The sequence below is a fragment of the Peromyscus maniculatus genome, chromosome 16, assembly GCF_049852395.1.
Source record: "Peromyscus maniculatus bairdii isolate BWxNUB_F1_BW_parent chromosome 16, HU_Pman_BW_mat_3.1, whole genome shotgun sequence".
Classification (NCBI taxonomy): domain Eukaryota; kingdom Metazoa; phylum Chordata; class Mammalia; order Rodentia; family Cricetidae; genus Peromyscus; species Peromyscus maniculatus.
In genome coordinates this window covers 49,427,668-49,444,439 of record NC_134867.1, presented here as the reverse complement: position 1 = coordinate 49,444,439, position 16,772 = coordinate 49,427,668, and the positions used below count along the sequence as shown (strand labels likewise).

General features: G+C 39.9%; 1 protein-coding gene across 2 annotated transcripts in view; it reads right to left on the bottom strand.

Annotated features, from left to right (window-relative positions):
• Samd5 (sterile alpha motif domain containing 5) overlaps positions 1-16,772 on the bottom strand; it is a 400,983-nt gene that overhangs the window by 182,846 nt on the left and 201,365 nt on the right. The window contains exon 2 of one of the 2 annotated variants that reach the window (XM_016002949.3): positions 1,406-12,165. The exons of the other annotated variant lie outside the window; for it this stretch is intronic. Coding sequence (XP_015858435.1) covers positions 12,001-12,165 — 165 coding nt within the window. The 3' untranslated portion in view covers positions 1,406-12,000. Of the gene's footprint in view, positions 1-1,405; positions 12,166-16,772 lie in introns of those variants that run through there. 2 annotated transcript variants of the gene reach the window in all.

The window sequence follows — 16,772 nt, the reverse complement described above, 5'->3', positions numbered from 1 at the left end:
ATATCAGGATCTCCTCAATGTGCTGAAGCTGTAACAGAAACCCAGGCACCAAATATAAACAAGCCACCCATTCTGGCAGGGAAGCAAGTGGGAAAAACATAACACTATGCTGTAGGATGTTCTGTATGTCCTGTGGGAGTCCATTCTTGGGTTCCTCATGGCTTTACCCAGCAGGTCTGCATAGAGGATGATTAGGACCACCGGCCTGAGTGCAGGTGTCTGAGATGGTCTGCACTTGGCTGTGCTGGGGGATGGTCTGTATGTCAAGTTGCTCTGATTGGTCAATAAATAAAACCTGATTGGCCATGGCTAGGCAGGAAGTATAGGCGGGACTAACAGAGAGGAGAAATAAAAGGACAGGAAGGCAGAAGGAGTCACTGCTAGCTGCCCCCATGACAAGCTGCATTTGAAGATGCCGGTAAGCCATGAGCCACGTGGCAAGGTATAGATTTATGGAAATGGATTAATTTAAGCTATAAGAACAGTTAGCAAGAAGCCTGCCATGGCCATACAGTTTGTAAGCAATGTAAGTCTCTGTGTTTGCTCGGTTGGGTCTGAGCAGCTGTGGGACTGGTGGTAGAGAGAGATTTGTCCTAACTGTGGGCCAGGCAGGAAAACTCTAGCTACAGCACTATAACAAAATGACATAAAATTGTTCCATGGATCAGGCATGCATGGAGACAAAACATATGGAGAAAGACAAGAAATACTATTTATTAGTCAAACAGGAGTTGTAATTTGAGATTAATGGTCAGAGAAACAGTATTATTCTCCTTGGAGGAGAACATTCAAGAAAATAACTGAACGTTCCAGGCCGTGGACACAGCAAGTGAAAAGGCCCTGGGGTGGGAGAGATGTTTGCTCTAGGGAGAGAATGGAGGCGGTGCGCTGGGGCAGAGGGATGGTCTCATCGCCAATAGCAGCTGTATCTCAATGTTGGCCAGTAATGCAAGTATTATTACCTTGTCATCAAACAGGCTAGGGACTCTATCGGCTCCCGCCCCTCTCCTGCTGTTCAGATCCTCACCAAGCCCAGAGAATCCTGGGTCTGTGACCATGTGAGCATGAGGAACAGGTGTAGAGCTGGCATTAGAGAAGAAAGGGGGTCATACATTCTTGTTCTGAGTGAGTATGGATGTCAGCAGTCGGAAGCAAAAATAAGTAAGCAAACAAATAAACAAATAAAGGAGATAAATCTATAAAATTAGGACCTGAGTTGGGACTACGGAGTCAACTAAATAAGAAAATTATGCCGGGCGGTGGTGGCACACGCCTTTAATCCCAGCACTTGGGAGGCAGAGCCAGGCGGATCTCTGTGAGTTCGAGGCCAGCCTTGGCTACCAAGTGAGCTCCAGGAAAGGCGCAAAGCTATGCAGAGAAACCCTGTCTCGAAAAACCAAAAAAAAAAAAAAAAAAAAAAAAAACAAATTACATTATTTTCCACAAAATTTATGTTCATATATGCGTTCATCTAACAAGCACATTTTAAATACTCACCCATTATTCATGGCAGAATTCCCATAAAATTTACACACATGCATCTGCCTCTACTTCTTGTCTATATTTTGACTTGTAACGGGTAACTTTTTGTTTGAGGAAAAAAAAATGTCGCCCTCGATATGTTGACACTGAGCTGGTAAGACCTGTTTTGTATACATTCTATAAAATAAGTAATTTTATGACTACTGCAGCACAGCACTGGGTGTGCCAGGAGACTCAATGCGTTTTTCGCTTGTTTGCTTTGTTTGTTTTATATCACATCATGAACCAGGTCCTATCCAGTGAGAGTGTGTAGACAGTAAGATATGGAGAAAGAGACAGAAAGGAATACATTTTTTTCTAAAGTCTGAATGATAAGCCTAAAACAGTTTATACAGTGTAAGGTTTTATGTAAGAAAACTGTGATTTAATTGCTGTTTGTATACATACACTTGCAAGCACACACATAAACGAGTTTAGGAGTAAAACATAAAGTAACTTTCTTTGTTGAGATTGTAACTTCCCTTATGTTACTCAAGAGAAAAAAATGGGTGCCATGACACCCTCTCAAGTCATTCCTCCTTTTCACGTTCAGAGCCTATATATAAACACACTTATATAGAGGCTAAATTGTCTTTCATGTCTTCGACATTCATGGTTTTCATGTACTTTGTGTATGGTCATATGGATAAACCTTTTGGTGTGAACTAATAGGGAGGAATTTTTGTTTATTGACACGTTTTCTGAATGCTTATGTTAAAATTCTCCATCCCCCCAAAAGATCCTTTTGCCCACTTACATAATTTTTTCAGCTAATACAAATTATTCATGAATAAACATGATTTCCCCTCAAAAACTTGAGTTGCATAGATGGGTCTCACAGGAACATCAAAGAGATGTTCATCATCAAGATATCAGCCGGTTGAGATCATTAGCATAAAAATATCGTTAACTATCATTAACTAAAACACAGCTTAGATCGCAGGAAAACCACAGCCTTTAAATCAACAGAAGTCAATAAATGGAAAGTAGCTTAGCAGCCATGCAGTGACTTAAGTGTACGGCCAGATCAAACTACCGATTATCTGGACCATCCCCCAGGTTCTGTCCTGGATGGATTCTTCAGACTTGAATTTACAATGATGAATCGATGGCTGTTTGCTCTGTTTTTGCTGGGGAATCATTGCCTATTGATGTTGCAATGTCTGGATGTCCTGGTAGAGATGGAGCAGCACATCTTATCATCTTTTTTTCCCTCTCTTCCTCTCCTCCCTTCCCTTTCTCGTATACCAAATGGAGTATGGCTACCCTGCCAACTCAGCAAACAGGTTAAGGAGGATTTTGTCTGTCTCTAGTGTTTCCCCCAAGGAAACACTCTCTATCGATCTAGGAACCACATGAGTAATAATTCTTTCAAAACTGCTCACTTAACATCTGCCTCCCAAGCAATTTTCTGTTTGTTTATATGTAAGTCATTCAAACATCATGACCACAGGGGTCTCTGTTAACTATTGCCAGTGTTTAGGGAAGGAAAACAAGACACAGGTCACATGGCTACTTAATGGTAGAAAATTATTCTAATCCCAACCATCTGTTCCTTTATATAGTAAATGTATATCTGGCCTTCATCATGCAAGTACAAGGGGGACCAACTGGCCTCCCAGAATAATGATTCTCCCATTATAATATTTATCCCCTGTCATGTGTGAACTCCATTTTCAAACCTTATATCCAGACTTGAATATATATGTATATGATATATATGCATATGTATGTGTCTCTTTCTGTATATTTCAACACTTGTGGTACTGTTGTTTACATTATTACTTGTTGCTTTGCATAGATAAGAGCAGGCTCAAAAAATCATGATACAAGGAAAAGTAACCACCTGGAAGATATCAATCAGGACTTAGAAGAATAAATCATATTTAATTGGGTAAAATACAAAATCAATTTAATTTATGATATATAATTAACCAGTAGTCCCTTATAGGGCACCTCTTCCATCTATTTACATGGACTGTCACTCAGGAATACCTTTACCACCTCTGGGCTAGATCACCATTGTATGAACTTCAGTCTCACAGAACACTCAGGTATGGTTTCACTCCTGCCATGGTCTTCCCTGCACTTCCAAAAATAAACCAAAGCTAGAGCAACTCCTCTCCCAGGACTCTGTGTCATGAAACACTGCTCAGTGTCCCACTAGCAGCTTCTCATCTCACCAAATGTCTCAGATTTGCTGTACTTCATGAATTTAAATTTCTCCACTTCACATCATCTCAGAGTGAGCACTGGTTGCCTGGAGCAGGAGGAAGTGTCTTTGGTGAGACAGCCAATAAACTATGACTACCCATGGGCCAAGTGGCTAAATTGGAGGGTGTGGGCATGTGAGCGAAGTGAACCACTGAAATCCTGGTGGTGTATGTGTTGGGGTCCCACTGCCTACTCTGGCAATAACACCATGAATTAATGAGTCTAATTTCAGAAAGCTTTCTCTTGGTGGATGCAGGATGCCCCCTAGAAATCCCTGCCTTCTCCCTAGAAGCTGGTGACAGGTGCCTGTCCTTGTTCTAGGACAATGTGAGACTATTTAGGATGTGCCCCAGTTTCTAACCCTTACCTTTAATGACTTTTGAACATCAAAAGTCTTCGAGACCTTCTGCCACACTTCAAGATCCAAGTGACAATGAAAACATACCTCCAAGTTCTTTTTATAGCTTTCTGCCTCGTTCAACTAGATTGATGGTCTCTTTCATATTTTGATCATATCTGGCTTCTATTTTAGACATGACTATTCCAGTATATCCAGACTAGTGATGAGTTTGACAAAGTCTATAAAAACAAACTGAAAAGTTACAAATCATAAGACCTTAACTTGGTCTTAGTGTGTGTGTGTGTGTTTGTGTGTGTGTTCTATATGCGTGTATGTGTATGTGTGAGTGTGTGTCTATGAGAGTGTGTCTGTGTATGTATGTGGGTGTGTGAGTGTGTGACTGTGTTGTGTGTGCATGTGTGTGTGAGTGTGTGTCTGTGGGGGTGTGAGTGTGTGTATGTTGTGTGTGCATGTGTGTGTGAGTGTGTGTCTGTGGGGGTGTGAATGGGGATGTGTGTCCAACACACACAGGAGAGCAAAGCAGCCCAAGTGGTTTTACCAACTTCTTGCTCACATACTGTTGCTTCTCCCTGAACAATGTAACCTGAGGTCTTGGGAATCAGGGAGATTAAGAGAACCACTACCATTTTTTTAAACTAATTTGAAATTTGAAAATTTGAGGGAGGCAACAGAAAGGACTCTTTGCTCAGAATTCACCCTGTAAAGATACAGAGCAGCATGCTTCCCCATCTGCCCTCTCCCAAGGTCACATGATTTCCAGTCACTGACCATCCAATGAACAATACACAGTGTAGAATGACCAAAGACTATGGTATGTGAGTATGAAACTCAGACATACTTCACAGAGTTGCCATAAAGATTCAATGAGATTATCTACTCTGAATATCAGACTTTCTTATCCATTATAATAATGATGAGAATAGCGTTTGCACCAAAACTTTATCATTTTTATTATGAAAAATTTCAAACACATATGGTGGTAAAAAGATGACCATAATAATCTTCATTTGCCCAGATCTGTTTCTATGTTTTTAAGCCTTGAGCAATCATTTCTTATATCTGCAGTCACACATATACTACTCTTGGAGATATTTTAAATATACTTCCAGATATAATATCATATCTAAGAGTGTATATATCTCAAAATAGACGCACTCCTGACAAATCACAACCAGAATGCCATCATCACACCTACAGTTTTAACGGTATTCACTTAAGATTATCCAACATGCCAACAAATGTCTCTGTGTCTCTGCTGGACCATTGTTTCTTTGCATTTTAGGTTGGAGGCCACCATGTTCACACTGTGCTCTTTCTGTCTCGGCTGTTTGTGCTCTGTGGCTGCCCCCTCCTCTTCTCCTTTTTCCCCTCCCCGTTTTTGTTGTTATTGAAGAAACTAGGTCATTGTTTTTTCACTTGGTACAATTTCCCACAGAATTCTGTTGAGTTATATATTAAAACAAAACTTCCTTTCACTATAATCAACCTGACCTTTCTCTGTCCATCTCAAGGGTTCTAACTTATAACAATCATATCTCTCCTTACACAAAGAATTCACTCCAGAAATATGTATATTTTTCTTAAATACTGATTTAAATACTCTAGCAATTACTGTGTGTCAAGAATTACTCTACAGTCATCACAAATATTACTTCATCTAACTGTAAGAATAATGCTTGTTATTGAATTTACAAATGTGATGTCTACAGCTCTAAAGAGAGAGGCCAAGTGACTATCACTTTGGGTCACAGCTAGTAAGTATGTAGATAGTTTTACATAGAGATGAAAGCTGGGGGAACATTAAGTGTTAAGTTAATCTAACCATTTTTAAGTTAGTATTTTCAGCTAAAACAGTACTGGACCTGAATGTTGACACAGTATATTTCACTTATTAGTTATGACTCTGAGCAGTGTACCTAAGAAACATTAACATAAACCCATCCAGTAAAGAATGACAAGAACTGGGGAAATGCTTGTAATGGATTCACCTTGAGGGCTGGAGAGATGGCTCAGTAGTTAAAAGCACTGACTGAGCTTCCAGAGGACCTGGGTTCTATTCCCAGCACCCACATGGTGGCTTACAATCATCTGTAACTTCATTGGTTCTAAGGTTTTTGTCTGGCCTCTGCAATTACCAGTCACATATATGTGGTACACAGATACACATGTAGGTAAAACACCACCACACATAAAAAGTTAATAATGATTTCTACCTTGTAATAAGTCCTACCAGTTATGAATGTAGGACAGTGGTTCTTGATTTTCCAAATGCCTCAACCCTTTAATACAGTTCCTCCTGTTGTGGTGACTGTCAACCATAAAATTATTTTTGTTGCTACTTCATAACTGTAATTTGCTACTGTTTTGAGTTGTAATGTAAATATCTGATATGCAGTATATTTGATATGTAACCCCTGTGAAAGTGTCATTCAGCCCCCAAAGGGGTCATGACCCACAGGTTGAGAACGACAGATAGGCTATAAACTGTGATAAGAACCATATCTTAGGAGCAATTATACTCCAGTAATTAGATATCAGTATTATAAATCATTAAATATTTACTAAGTTGGGACTCTGAATTACAACTAAAATGTTCAACACGAATTAATTGAAGGATGAGTTTCTTAAAGGAGAGCAACTGTCATTTTATTTAAATGCATAAAACACTATCAAAATAGTTGATATGAAAAAGCAATCAATATCAGTCATGATCATATGGATTTGCTTGTCATAAAATGATTGAACCTTAGAAGATAAGTTTTCAATTTAATGCATTTAATAAATGTCACCTAAGTTGTGAACAGATGAGGAGTGAGTTAAAAAGACAAGATTAAAGTTAAACCATACCCCCCAATTCAAGTATAAACTGACTATTGATCTTATTGAGCCTGAGTGTTAGCATTCCCAGAACAATCATCTCTAATAAATTAGAGCGTGTGCTCAGACTACACTTGTAAGTTGATGAATTGCCAAAATAATAGAATATGTGGGACTCTTCACAATTCCCTTCGAATTTAGTTTTACATTAAATTTAGAGAGCAATGATCTTGTAGCTTCACATTTTAGGATTTATTTCAAATATACATTCCCAAATGTGCAAACATCAATACCATGGCATCCTGTACTCAAAACATGTCAAATGAACCAAAGTTGGTTTGTACTTTCAAAAAGTTCTTTGTTTAAACAGGGAAATGCTTTTAGTTGCATACCTGTCACTTAAAAAGACCCTGTGGAGGTTTTTAGGGACAAGGCTCATCATCTTGATCCTTTGGAAGCTCCTGTTGTATTCCAGAGGTGACTGTCCTGCTCTGTCACACTGCAGAAGCAATTGTCCTATCAGCTCCCACTGGGTAAAGTCTCCCTTCACCCCCACCCTGGAAAGCAGAGACAAGAAGCTTTCTTCAGAGCCAATCTGAGTGTTTTCTCAGATCGATAGACTATGGAGCAAGAAAAGTTAAAGGCCAATATGACTTAAGAAATTTTAAGGTTTTCCCAGTAAGAATGTTTTAATGAAATTATAGTTATATCACTCCCTCCCTTCTTCTGTCCAACCCTTCCCATGCCCCCCCCCATCCATATTGGCATGTCAGTCAATGTCATTGTACAGGTCTTGTTTAGGTAGCCATACTATTGAGAGTGCACTGGTGTGGCTTCCCTGTAGATACAATCCCACAGCAAATGTCTTGATCTTCTGGCTCTTATAGTCTTTCCCTGCTCTCTTCCCTAGGGTCTTTGGTACAGGTTTATACTGTAGGGTCAAGACCTGCCTTTGCCTTTCCCAACCCCTCAGTAAGAAGTTTTTCATCGGTCATTTTCTTAAACCATACAAACTGTACAATAGGCACCTCATACATGAAGAACCCTAGGATAGTTTCCTGAAAGCACACAGGTAACATGAAAAATGTTATTGTATAGACCCACAATTCAACACTTAGAGGATAATGATACCTAAAGTGATTCAGAGGTCTACGGTAGGTAGCCTCTATTTGCTCAAGTTGAAGGAAGTACATATGAGCACACACACACACACACACACACACACACACACACACACACACACCAGTGAACAAACTCAGAGATGGATGACAAAAGACCACTCATTCCAGACAAAACCAACCTATAGTTCCTTCGTAATGCCACTATAATTCTGTTATTGTATTTACCCAAGAAATATTTTATTGACATAATTGTGCCTATTTATGGGATACTATATAATAACTTGATAAGTGTATATAACATGTAATTATCAGAACAAGGTAATTAGTACTTCTACCTCCTTAAACATTTGTATTAGGATGCTGATAGTAAATTTGTTGCCTATTAAAAAGCATAGTATTTTTAAAAGGAAATTTGGGAAATAAAAGGCCATAGTCATTCACTAGATTTTTTTCTTATGTGTTACATGTTTCAATAATGTTTTCAGACTATAATTTATGTAGGCTGCAGAATGGTGATTGGGAAGCCTTTTATTTGTTTCTTACAGAAACAGATTCATGTTCACACACAGAGGGAACAGTCAGGATCTTATTTTGAACATAAAACTTTTCAGTCTCCTCAAAGAACTGCTAGAATGATGAGCTCTGAATCTATAAAAGAACACATGAAGAAAAAGGCAGGATACACATGCCCCTGCCTTAAGAGTCCTGGATCAAAGAAAGTATGCCCTCTGGCCGGACCACTCACATGGTTAAAGTTCTTAATAATTCCTCTTCCATAGAACCAGGATCAGGCACTCCTGGGCTGCTCAGACCCCCGGGCACAGAACATGGGACTCCTGTCAATTACTCAGGAGTGTCACTGAAGAATCCCTTTCTGTTTGTATTTTCTACTAATGTTCTTCCAGTGCACTTTGAAAGTAGGTAGATTTTGATAGTCCAGAATATATTAATATGGATAACATTAATACGTTTCATGTTGAAGGAAGTGTTCTGTTCTGTAAAAGTCTTAGATCTCTGAGTGCAAATAGAAAACACAAGAGAACATTGGAAACATATTTAGTGAAAGACTTTTTTAAAATTATCATTGACCCCTGCAATAGTTAAAATCTAAAGTGTTCCCTAAATACTCATGTGTTGAAGGGTTGGTTACCATCCTGTAGTGGCTATTGCGAGATGGGAAGACCTTTAGAAGGGAGAGCCTCATGGAAGGAAATCAGGTCATTGGAGGCATATCTTGAATGGGATGTTGGGGCCTTGGTCTGTCTGTCTGTAGGTCTGTCTGTCTCTGTTTCTCTATATCTCTGTCTCTCTAATGGTGTGTGTGTGTCTCTCTTTCTCTTTCCCTCTTTATCTCTTAAGCTACCATGAGGTAAGCAGGCCTCTCCACTGTGTGCTCCCACCATGATGTACTGCTGCACCAGCCATGAGCTTAAAACAATACCCAACAACAATGGGCTGGAATCTCTGAGCCTGTGAGGCAACATAAATCTCCACCTTATAAGATGATTAGCTTAGATATGCTGTCATAGTTGGAGTCTGACAAACACAATGCCAAAGAAGCAAAGAATGAAAATATTCTGGGAGAGGGTGGGTGGTCCAAGGCATCAACATTATCTCACCAGCTTTAGGGATTTTGTGCCGTGGGCCAACTCCCAGACAGCTTGCTTAAAAGTTGTCTATCGCTTGTCTTCTACAAAATGTAATCTCTATGTATCCATGGTCCAAATGTAGTTTGTAGCATCCACAAAAACTCATATTGAGGTTTCATCCCCAAAGTGATACTGCTGAAGGAAGGTAAACTTTAAGGGAGAGAAATAAAGCTTGAGGACCCCTCTCCTGGAAAATGTTAAAGTAGTTCTTGCAGGATGAGTTCATTCCTATCAGAGAATGTTGTCATAAATGAGGGATGCTGGCCCTTCCTTAGGATCTTGCTACCCCCCAGGCCTCTAACAAGATCTCTTGTAGATATTTCTGCTAAGTAATACCATTTACCATGAAGTCCAGTGTAGTGTTCCTGGACCTCCAACACTGTGAGCTAAATAGACCTATTTTATTGATAAAGTATCCAGCAATAGATACCTTGTTACAATGATTCTGAACTGACTAAGATAATATATTCTACCGGAAAAGTGCCTTATGATCAATCTCCTCTATTAAAACAGAACCTAATACCGTAGACTGCATTCCACAGTGAACATGGAACCGAAGACGCAAATCCCTCATTTTAAAAACGAAACACACTTAACAGCCAATTTTAAAACTCAGGACCTCCTACCAGCTTCTACTAGTTGTTCGCCCCAACCTCCTAAGAACATAGATTACGCCTTTACCACATGGACTTTGGGAGGACATGTAAGATCTGGATGGTAGCACAAGGGACCAAAGCGTGTGCGCGTGCGAGTACACACACACACACACACACACACACACACACACACACACACACACACACGAAACTCCACTAGCCTACAGATGAAGAAAACCATGATGCCTTTCCTCCCAGCACTAATCTGAACAGCCAGAGTTTTTCAATAATCAGGGGACCATCCAAAGAACCCACTGCAGACTCCAGCTTCCTTGCTAGTACTATCTCATAGCACACATGCTGAGTTTGCCATTCTTCTGAGACTTACCCTGGCAGGTTGCCACAGCCTGTGGGTGGGGTGTGTGTGATGTGCTTAATCATAGTGTATAAAAGAAAAGATTTCTAATGATGCCCCAGAAACTTAAAATTAAGTTGTTTCATGTATAAACATCTAGACCAATAGCTTTCTTTAGAGATTAGAACTTCTACCGAGTCTGGGCCACCAGCCATTGGGATGCCTTTGGTGCCAGTCTGTCATGCTTCACTGTAGACTTTGAGTTCAGGACCTTGTATAAATTGCTCCATTCTCTACCGTAGAGAAATGTTCATAGTGGCAACATCATTAACTATTCGTAAGATGTGAAAGTTCACAGTAAAATCTCAAAACGTTTATAGCGATTCCTCTTCACTTTTACAATTACACAGTTCCTATCCCCATATTTTACTTTTTTCTAGCTTAGAAATATCAGTTATCTTGGTTGTTTGTTTTCTTAGTTTCTTCTCCTGTTGTTGTGATAAAATACTCTGACAAAAGCAACTTCACGTAGAAAGTTTTTTGGTTTTTTTTTTTTTTTTTTAAGCTCCCTGTTCAAGGTAGAATTAAATTTATGATTTGGGGGAAGCTGAATCTGCAGGAGTGTGAGATAGCTGATCACATCACAGCCACAATCAGGAAACAAGTGCATCCCGAGACCCATTTCTCTCTCTCCATTTCATGCAGTCCAGAGTCTCTTGCACAGAGAATGGTACCATTTACAACTCAGGTGTGTCTTCCCAATCAGGTAAGATGGCTCAGCGGGCAAAGGAGCTTGCAACCAGATGTGATGATGTGAGTTTGATCCCTGGGAGCCACATGTGGAAGGAGAGAACTGATGCCTACAAGCTACCCTCTGACCTCCATACATGTTCTGTGATTTGTCCCCACCCCTGAAATAAACAAAGGCTAAAAAAAAAAATGTTTGTAAAACAAAGGTAATCAAGATTACCATATGCATGCCCAGAGTTCTTTCTCACAGGTGGTTCTAGATTCGGTCAAGTTGACAATTAACTTTAACTTTCAAGTACATGAAGTAAGATTCTACATTTATAAGTATCTGGATAATATGGGTGCCATATGGAATCTGTATATGCATCCTACAGTATGGGAATGGCTGGGTGGGGGAATTCTGTTTGTGAACACTCTACTCTCTTCCAGCTAAGACACACAAAGAATTCTACTTCAGCTCCAGGCCACCTTGGTTTCCACCATCAAACTATATCTTTATTTTAAAACATTAGCTCTACAAATATTCACTGAAACAGGCAACCTAAATTTAACATTGTCCTAAAAGGAAGAACTGGGTTGTTTGTTTGGATGGATGGCTGCAATACAAACATCACCTTCAGCATTCCAGCAAAATAACACAAGAGGAAACAAAATATTCCAGAGAAGTGTCGCCACATCTTCTCATTGTCACCATGCCATAGCATGGGATTGAGATGATGAAAGTCACAGCTCCAATAGACAGTGTGCAGACCACTTCTTGAAGGGAGCCACATAATAATACCTGGAGCGTAAAAAGAGAAGATGAAGTTTAATTAAGTGTTGCCGCTGAAATCATATTGAAAAATCACAATGAAAGGAGAGAATAGGAAGAGCAGCTTCCCCAAGAATGGGGAGAATGTGCTGCCAACTATAAAATGATGACTTTAAAATTATGTTATTTATTAAAATAGGATGTATGTTGAGCATGATAATACATACTGCATCTAACAGGATGTAGTACCTATAATAGATGTGTTCCAAGGCTAACCTTCTGAGAAATCAACTTTCTTTTTTTTTTTAAATATTGATTGAATTATTTGTCTTTTAAAAAAATTATAGTATTTCTATAAAAGAGTTCAAAATTCATAAAGATCTGGCATATATTTTAAAGTTAGTAAATCGAAAGACCTTTAAATACATCTAGCTTTAAATCCATTAGCAATATAAAAGTGAGTGAGGTGCAGGGCAGGTTGCAGATTAAAATTTGCATATTCAGTGAGGATAACATGAATTAAGAAAGAAAATGAGATATGAGGGGAAAAACTAGTTTTAAACCTAAATACTAAGACACATGCTTAAAGATTAGGGTTTTTTTATTATTTTTATTTTTACTTATTTATTTATTTATTTATTTTTTGAGGCAGGGTTTCTCTGTGTAGCTTTGTGCCTGTCCTGGAACTCACTCTGTAGCCCAGGCTGGCCTCGAACTCACAGAGATCCGCCTGGCTCTGCCTCCCCAGTGCTGGGATTAAAGGCATGCGCCACCACCACCCAGCAAGATTATGTTTTAAAACACAATATTCTTGGGCTTCCTTTGGTCAGAATAAGAAAATTTCAGTTTCCTTTCTGAAAGGGACTTACAAGCTATTGTTCTTAAGACATGGGTGCTAAGACATGGCATATCACTATCCCATTGGTGTCTACATTGGTCCCTCTGCTGCTGTGCCCACCATTCCAGGTCCTGTCTCTTTGGAGTGTCTCTGAATTCAGTAGCTATCCCATGAGTGCAAACTGTGTAGATTCTATCACCATGGAAACAAGACGTTTCCCCCTCATTGACCACATTTCAGATATTCAGATCAAGTTCAGGAGGTGATATTGTGTTGATACCATCTGTCCATGTTCAAATGAGTGAAGTAAAGCATGTCGATGACTGTCCCTTGCTTAGCACTCGCATTTATATTAATAGTAGCAAGCACTTCATATATAGCATGTACGATGCATCAAACCTTGTTCTCATCAGCAACATGCGCCAACTCTTCCTACAACCCTGCATGAAAGTGACAGAAGTGGAGTCCTCATCTATTGATGCGCTGATGAAGAAAACAAGATGCTGGGGTACTTACACAGCTTCTCAGTGTCTCTCTGCTTCCAGGTGGCACTGCCTGGATTTGAAAGGAAATACTCCTTCCAGGGTCTTATTAAGAGAATGGGGTGCCAATTTTGTAACAGAAATTTCATAAACTGACCTCAAACCTCACAGCCACCCATCTGTTAAAACACAGCAATCACAGTTTTAAAGAAGAGGGAATCAGTTTTAAAATGAGGCACTGTGGTGGTTGGAAGGAAAATGGTCCCCATAGCATTATTAGGAGGTGTGGCCTTGTTGGAGTAGGTGTGGCCTTGTTGGAGTAGGTGTGGCCTTGTTGGAGTAGGTGTGGCCTTGTTGGAGGAGCTGTGGCCTTGTTGGAGGAAGTGTGTCACTGTTGGGGTGGGCTTTGAGGTTGCCTATGCTCAAGCTACATCCACTACCACAGTTCACTTCCTGTTGCCTGCTGATCAAGGGGCAGAACTCTCAGCTCCTTCTCCAGCACCGTGTCTGCTTGTGTACCACTATGCTTCTTGCTGTGATGATAATGGACTAAACCTCTGGAACTATAAGTCAGTCCCAATTAAATGTTTTCCTTTATAAGAGTTTCTGTGGTCATGGTATCTCTTTACAGCAATATAAAACCGTAATTAAAGCAAGGCCTGAGGTTGTACTGAAGGGGAGCATACGTTAAACCCAAGATACAAAGCGAGGCCTAGCTAAATCCAGTACCTGCACACTAGGACATACAAGAACATAGGCAAATAGGGCAGAGAATTTCCAGTTAAAGGAAAGCATCTGTTACCTGATCTTTCTAGAAAATACATCAGATCTACAGTGGCAACCCAGTGGACCACCCTGTAGATGATGATGCACTTCGAAAACCCAAGGAAGCTCTCCTTGAATGAAGAGTAATATCTCCCCCCAATGTTAAAATAGATTGTATATCTGATAGTTTTAAAGTTTTATGTATTCTGTAAGTTTTAATTGAACCAATGATGCTTCCATCAGTCACATTTAGCACTGAGTTTTGTGGAAACTTTAACATCTCTACTTAGATTGCACAGCCACCACCCTCTCTAGACATTAGATGCATTCAAGGATCCTAGCTGAGCTCTCAGCTTCTGAAGTCAGAGGACAGTGAACACTAATAGAAATCAAGCATCACATCACAGAAGGGAGAAGTTATTTTTTGATATCAATCAAAAGCTACACCACCATCAACAAAAGACCCTCTTCCTCACATCCTGTACCATTATACCAGCTGTCTTTGACAACTAAATATCAAGTAATCAAAACAAGCGTTAATTAGCACCAAGCATTTACTATTCATTCAGACAGGCCATCATCTCTTAATTATCAGGCCAATAACAGAGTATTGATCACAATTTGTCAACCTGGGAGTAATTGAAACCAGTGAAAGAAGAGTGGAATCTCTGTGTAAACAATAGGCTTTTGGTTCAGAAACGCTTATTCAGCTCTTCTATCCTACCCCTCCATCGATAAATGCTTTTCATACAATTGTCCCTCTTTCAATTGTGCTGCTTTTTTTTTTTTAAAGAAAATCATGTGATCTGGTAAGAACATATTAGGCACATATATCATTTTGGCAGCCAATACCAAGCCGTGATGGAATTAAGAGAATTAATGCCTTGCAGAAGCACAGAGTAGGTACGTCTACCTACATGCCTTACCTTAGAATAATGCTAGTTAACTTTCATTTCTCATCTTTTTAAACCCAGTTACAGAAGGTCTATACCGGGATTCCTGGCTTTAGTTATTCGGATAGTTGCATTTGTCTTCTACATCTTAATATCCAAGGTGGAGACTCACAAAGTTGTTATCTCCACAAGGAGAAGCAAAAACCCATTATTGCTGTTGCCTGATTGCCTTCATCAATGTAAGGCAGCAGTTCTCACTCTTCCTAATGCTGTGACCCTTTAATGCAGTCCCTGATGTGTTGGTGACCCCCAACCATACAATTATTTTCATTGCTATTCATAACTATAATTTTGCTACTCTTATGAATCATAATGTCAATATCTGACATGTAGGATATCTGATATGTGACCCCAGTGAAAGGGCCATTCAGCCTCCAAAGGGGTCATGTCCCACAGGTTGAGAACCATTGAAGGAAAAAACCCAGTTCTACTGGAATCTGAAACTTATTCCTTAGTATGTCATTCTGTCTTCAGTAATTATTTCTTCAAAAACAAAATCTTCACAATAATTTTTGCAAAGAAAGATGTGATGTGTTAAAGAATATACTCAAAGGGGGAGAGTGTGGCTAAGATCTTAGGAAAAGAAACTCTCATTGTGGAGTCTACCACACATCTAGTTGTCCCATGTTTATCTCAGAACAAAAACAGCACCATTTTAGCCACAGTGTATGCTTAAAATGCCTAACTTTATCCTGATTTCAGACCCTCTCCATTCTAAAGGGTGAAAACAGAGCACAAATAAGTTCAAATGTCAAGGAACCAGAGACTAACTTAATTCACTCAATTACCATTGTCCAAAAGAACCCTCCCTGCCCCCGACACTTCAGGGAAGGTGTTCTAACTGTGCAAAATCTTAACAGCTCACCTGAGGACTGGTGCTCAAAAAGCTTTTCCATAATAACTATTTGTGCCTATTTTCTGCCTGAAGAATTTCCATAATTTCAAATCCTAGAAAAACATGACTCCTAATGGCAGTGTTGACAGAACAGGATCTCTAGCGAGCCTTGCATAAAGGAAGAGCACACAGTCATTACCGTAATTCTCAGACTCCTACCTGGAGACCCGGCTGGCTAAGTGGATTAGCCTTTGACTTACCACCCCAGAGACTGTTCTTGGATTCAAGTCCTGACTGCAGTGACTGAAAAATCATTCTGACCACTGATGTGCAAAAGGCCAAGGTGAAGTGAGAATGGTGGTCTCAGGCCAGTTATTACAGCGCTGTATTCCCCAGTCCCCATAGCAGAGCAAATGCATTCACTTTGCCCGGGACTCATACAAAACCCATGGTAACAAGACAAAATCTAATATTGGTGATTTAAGAATTGCACATATACATCGCCCAAGTAAAATAGTACTAGGGAGATGTCCCAGTGAGGAGAGTGCTTACTGTGCAGGCATGGGGACCTGCTTTGAGATCTCCAGAACCCACAAGATAGGGAAAGAGAGGGGCAGATCCCAATATCCTGTGGGCTAGTCAGTCTAGCCAAAATGTCTGTCTCCAGGTTTATTGACAGACAGACCCTGTCTCAAAAGGATAAGAGACTGAGTAATAGATGAACAGAGCTGGTGCAGGCCTCTGACCTTCACATACCTATACAT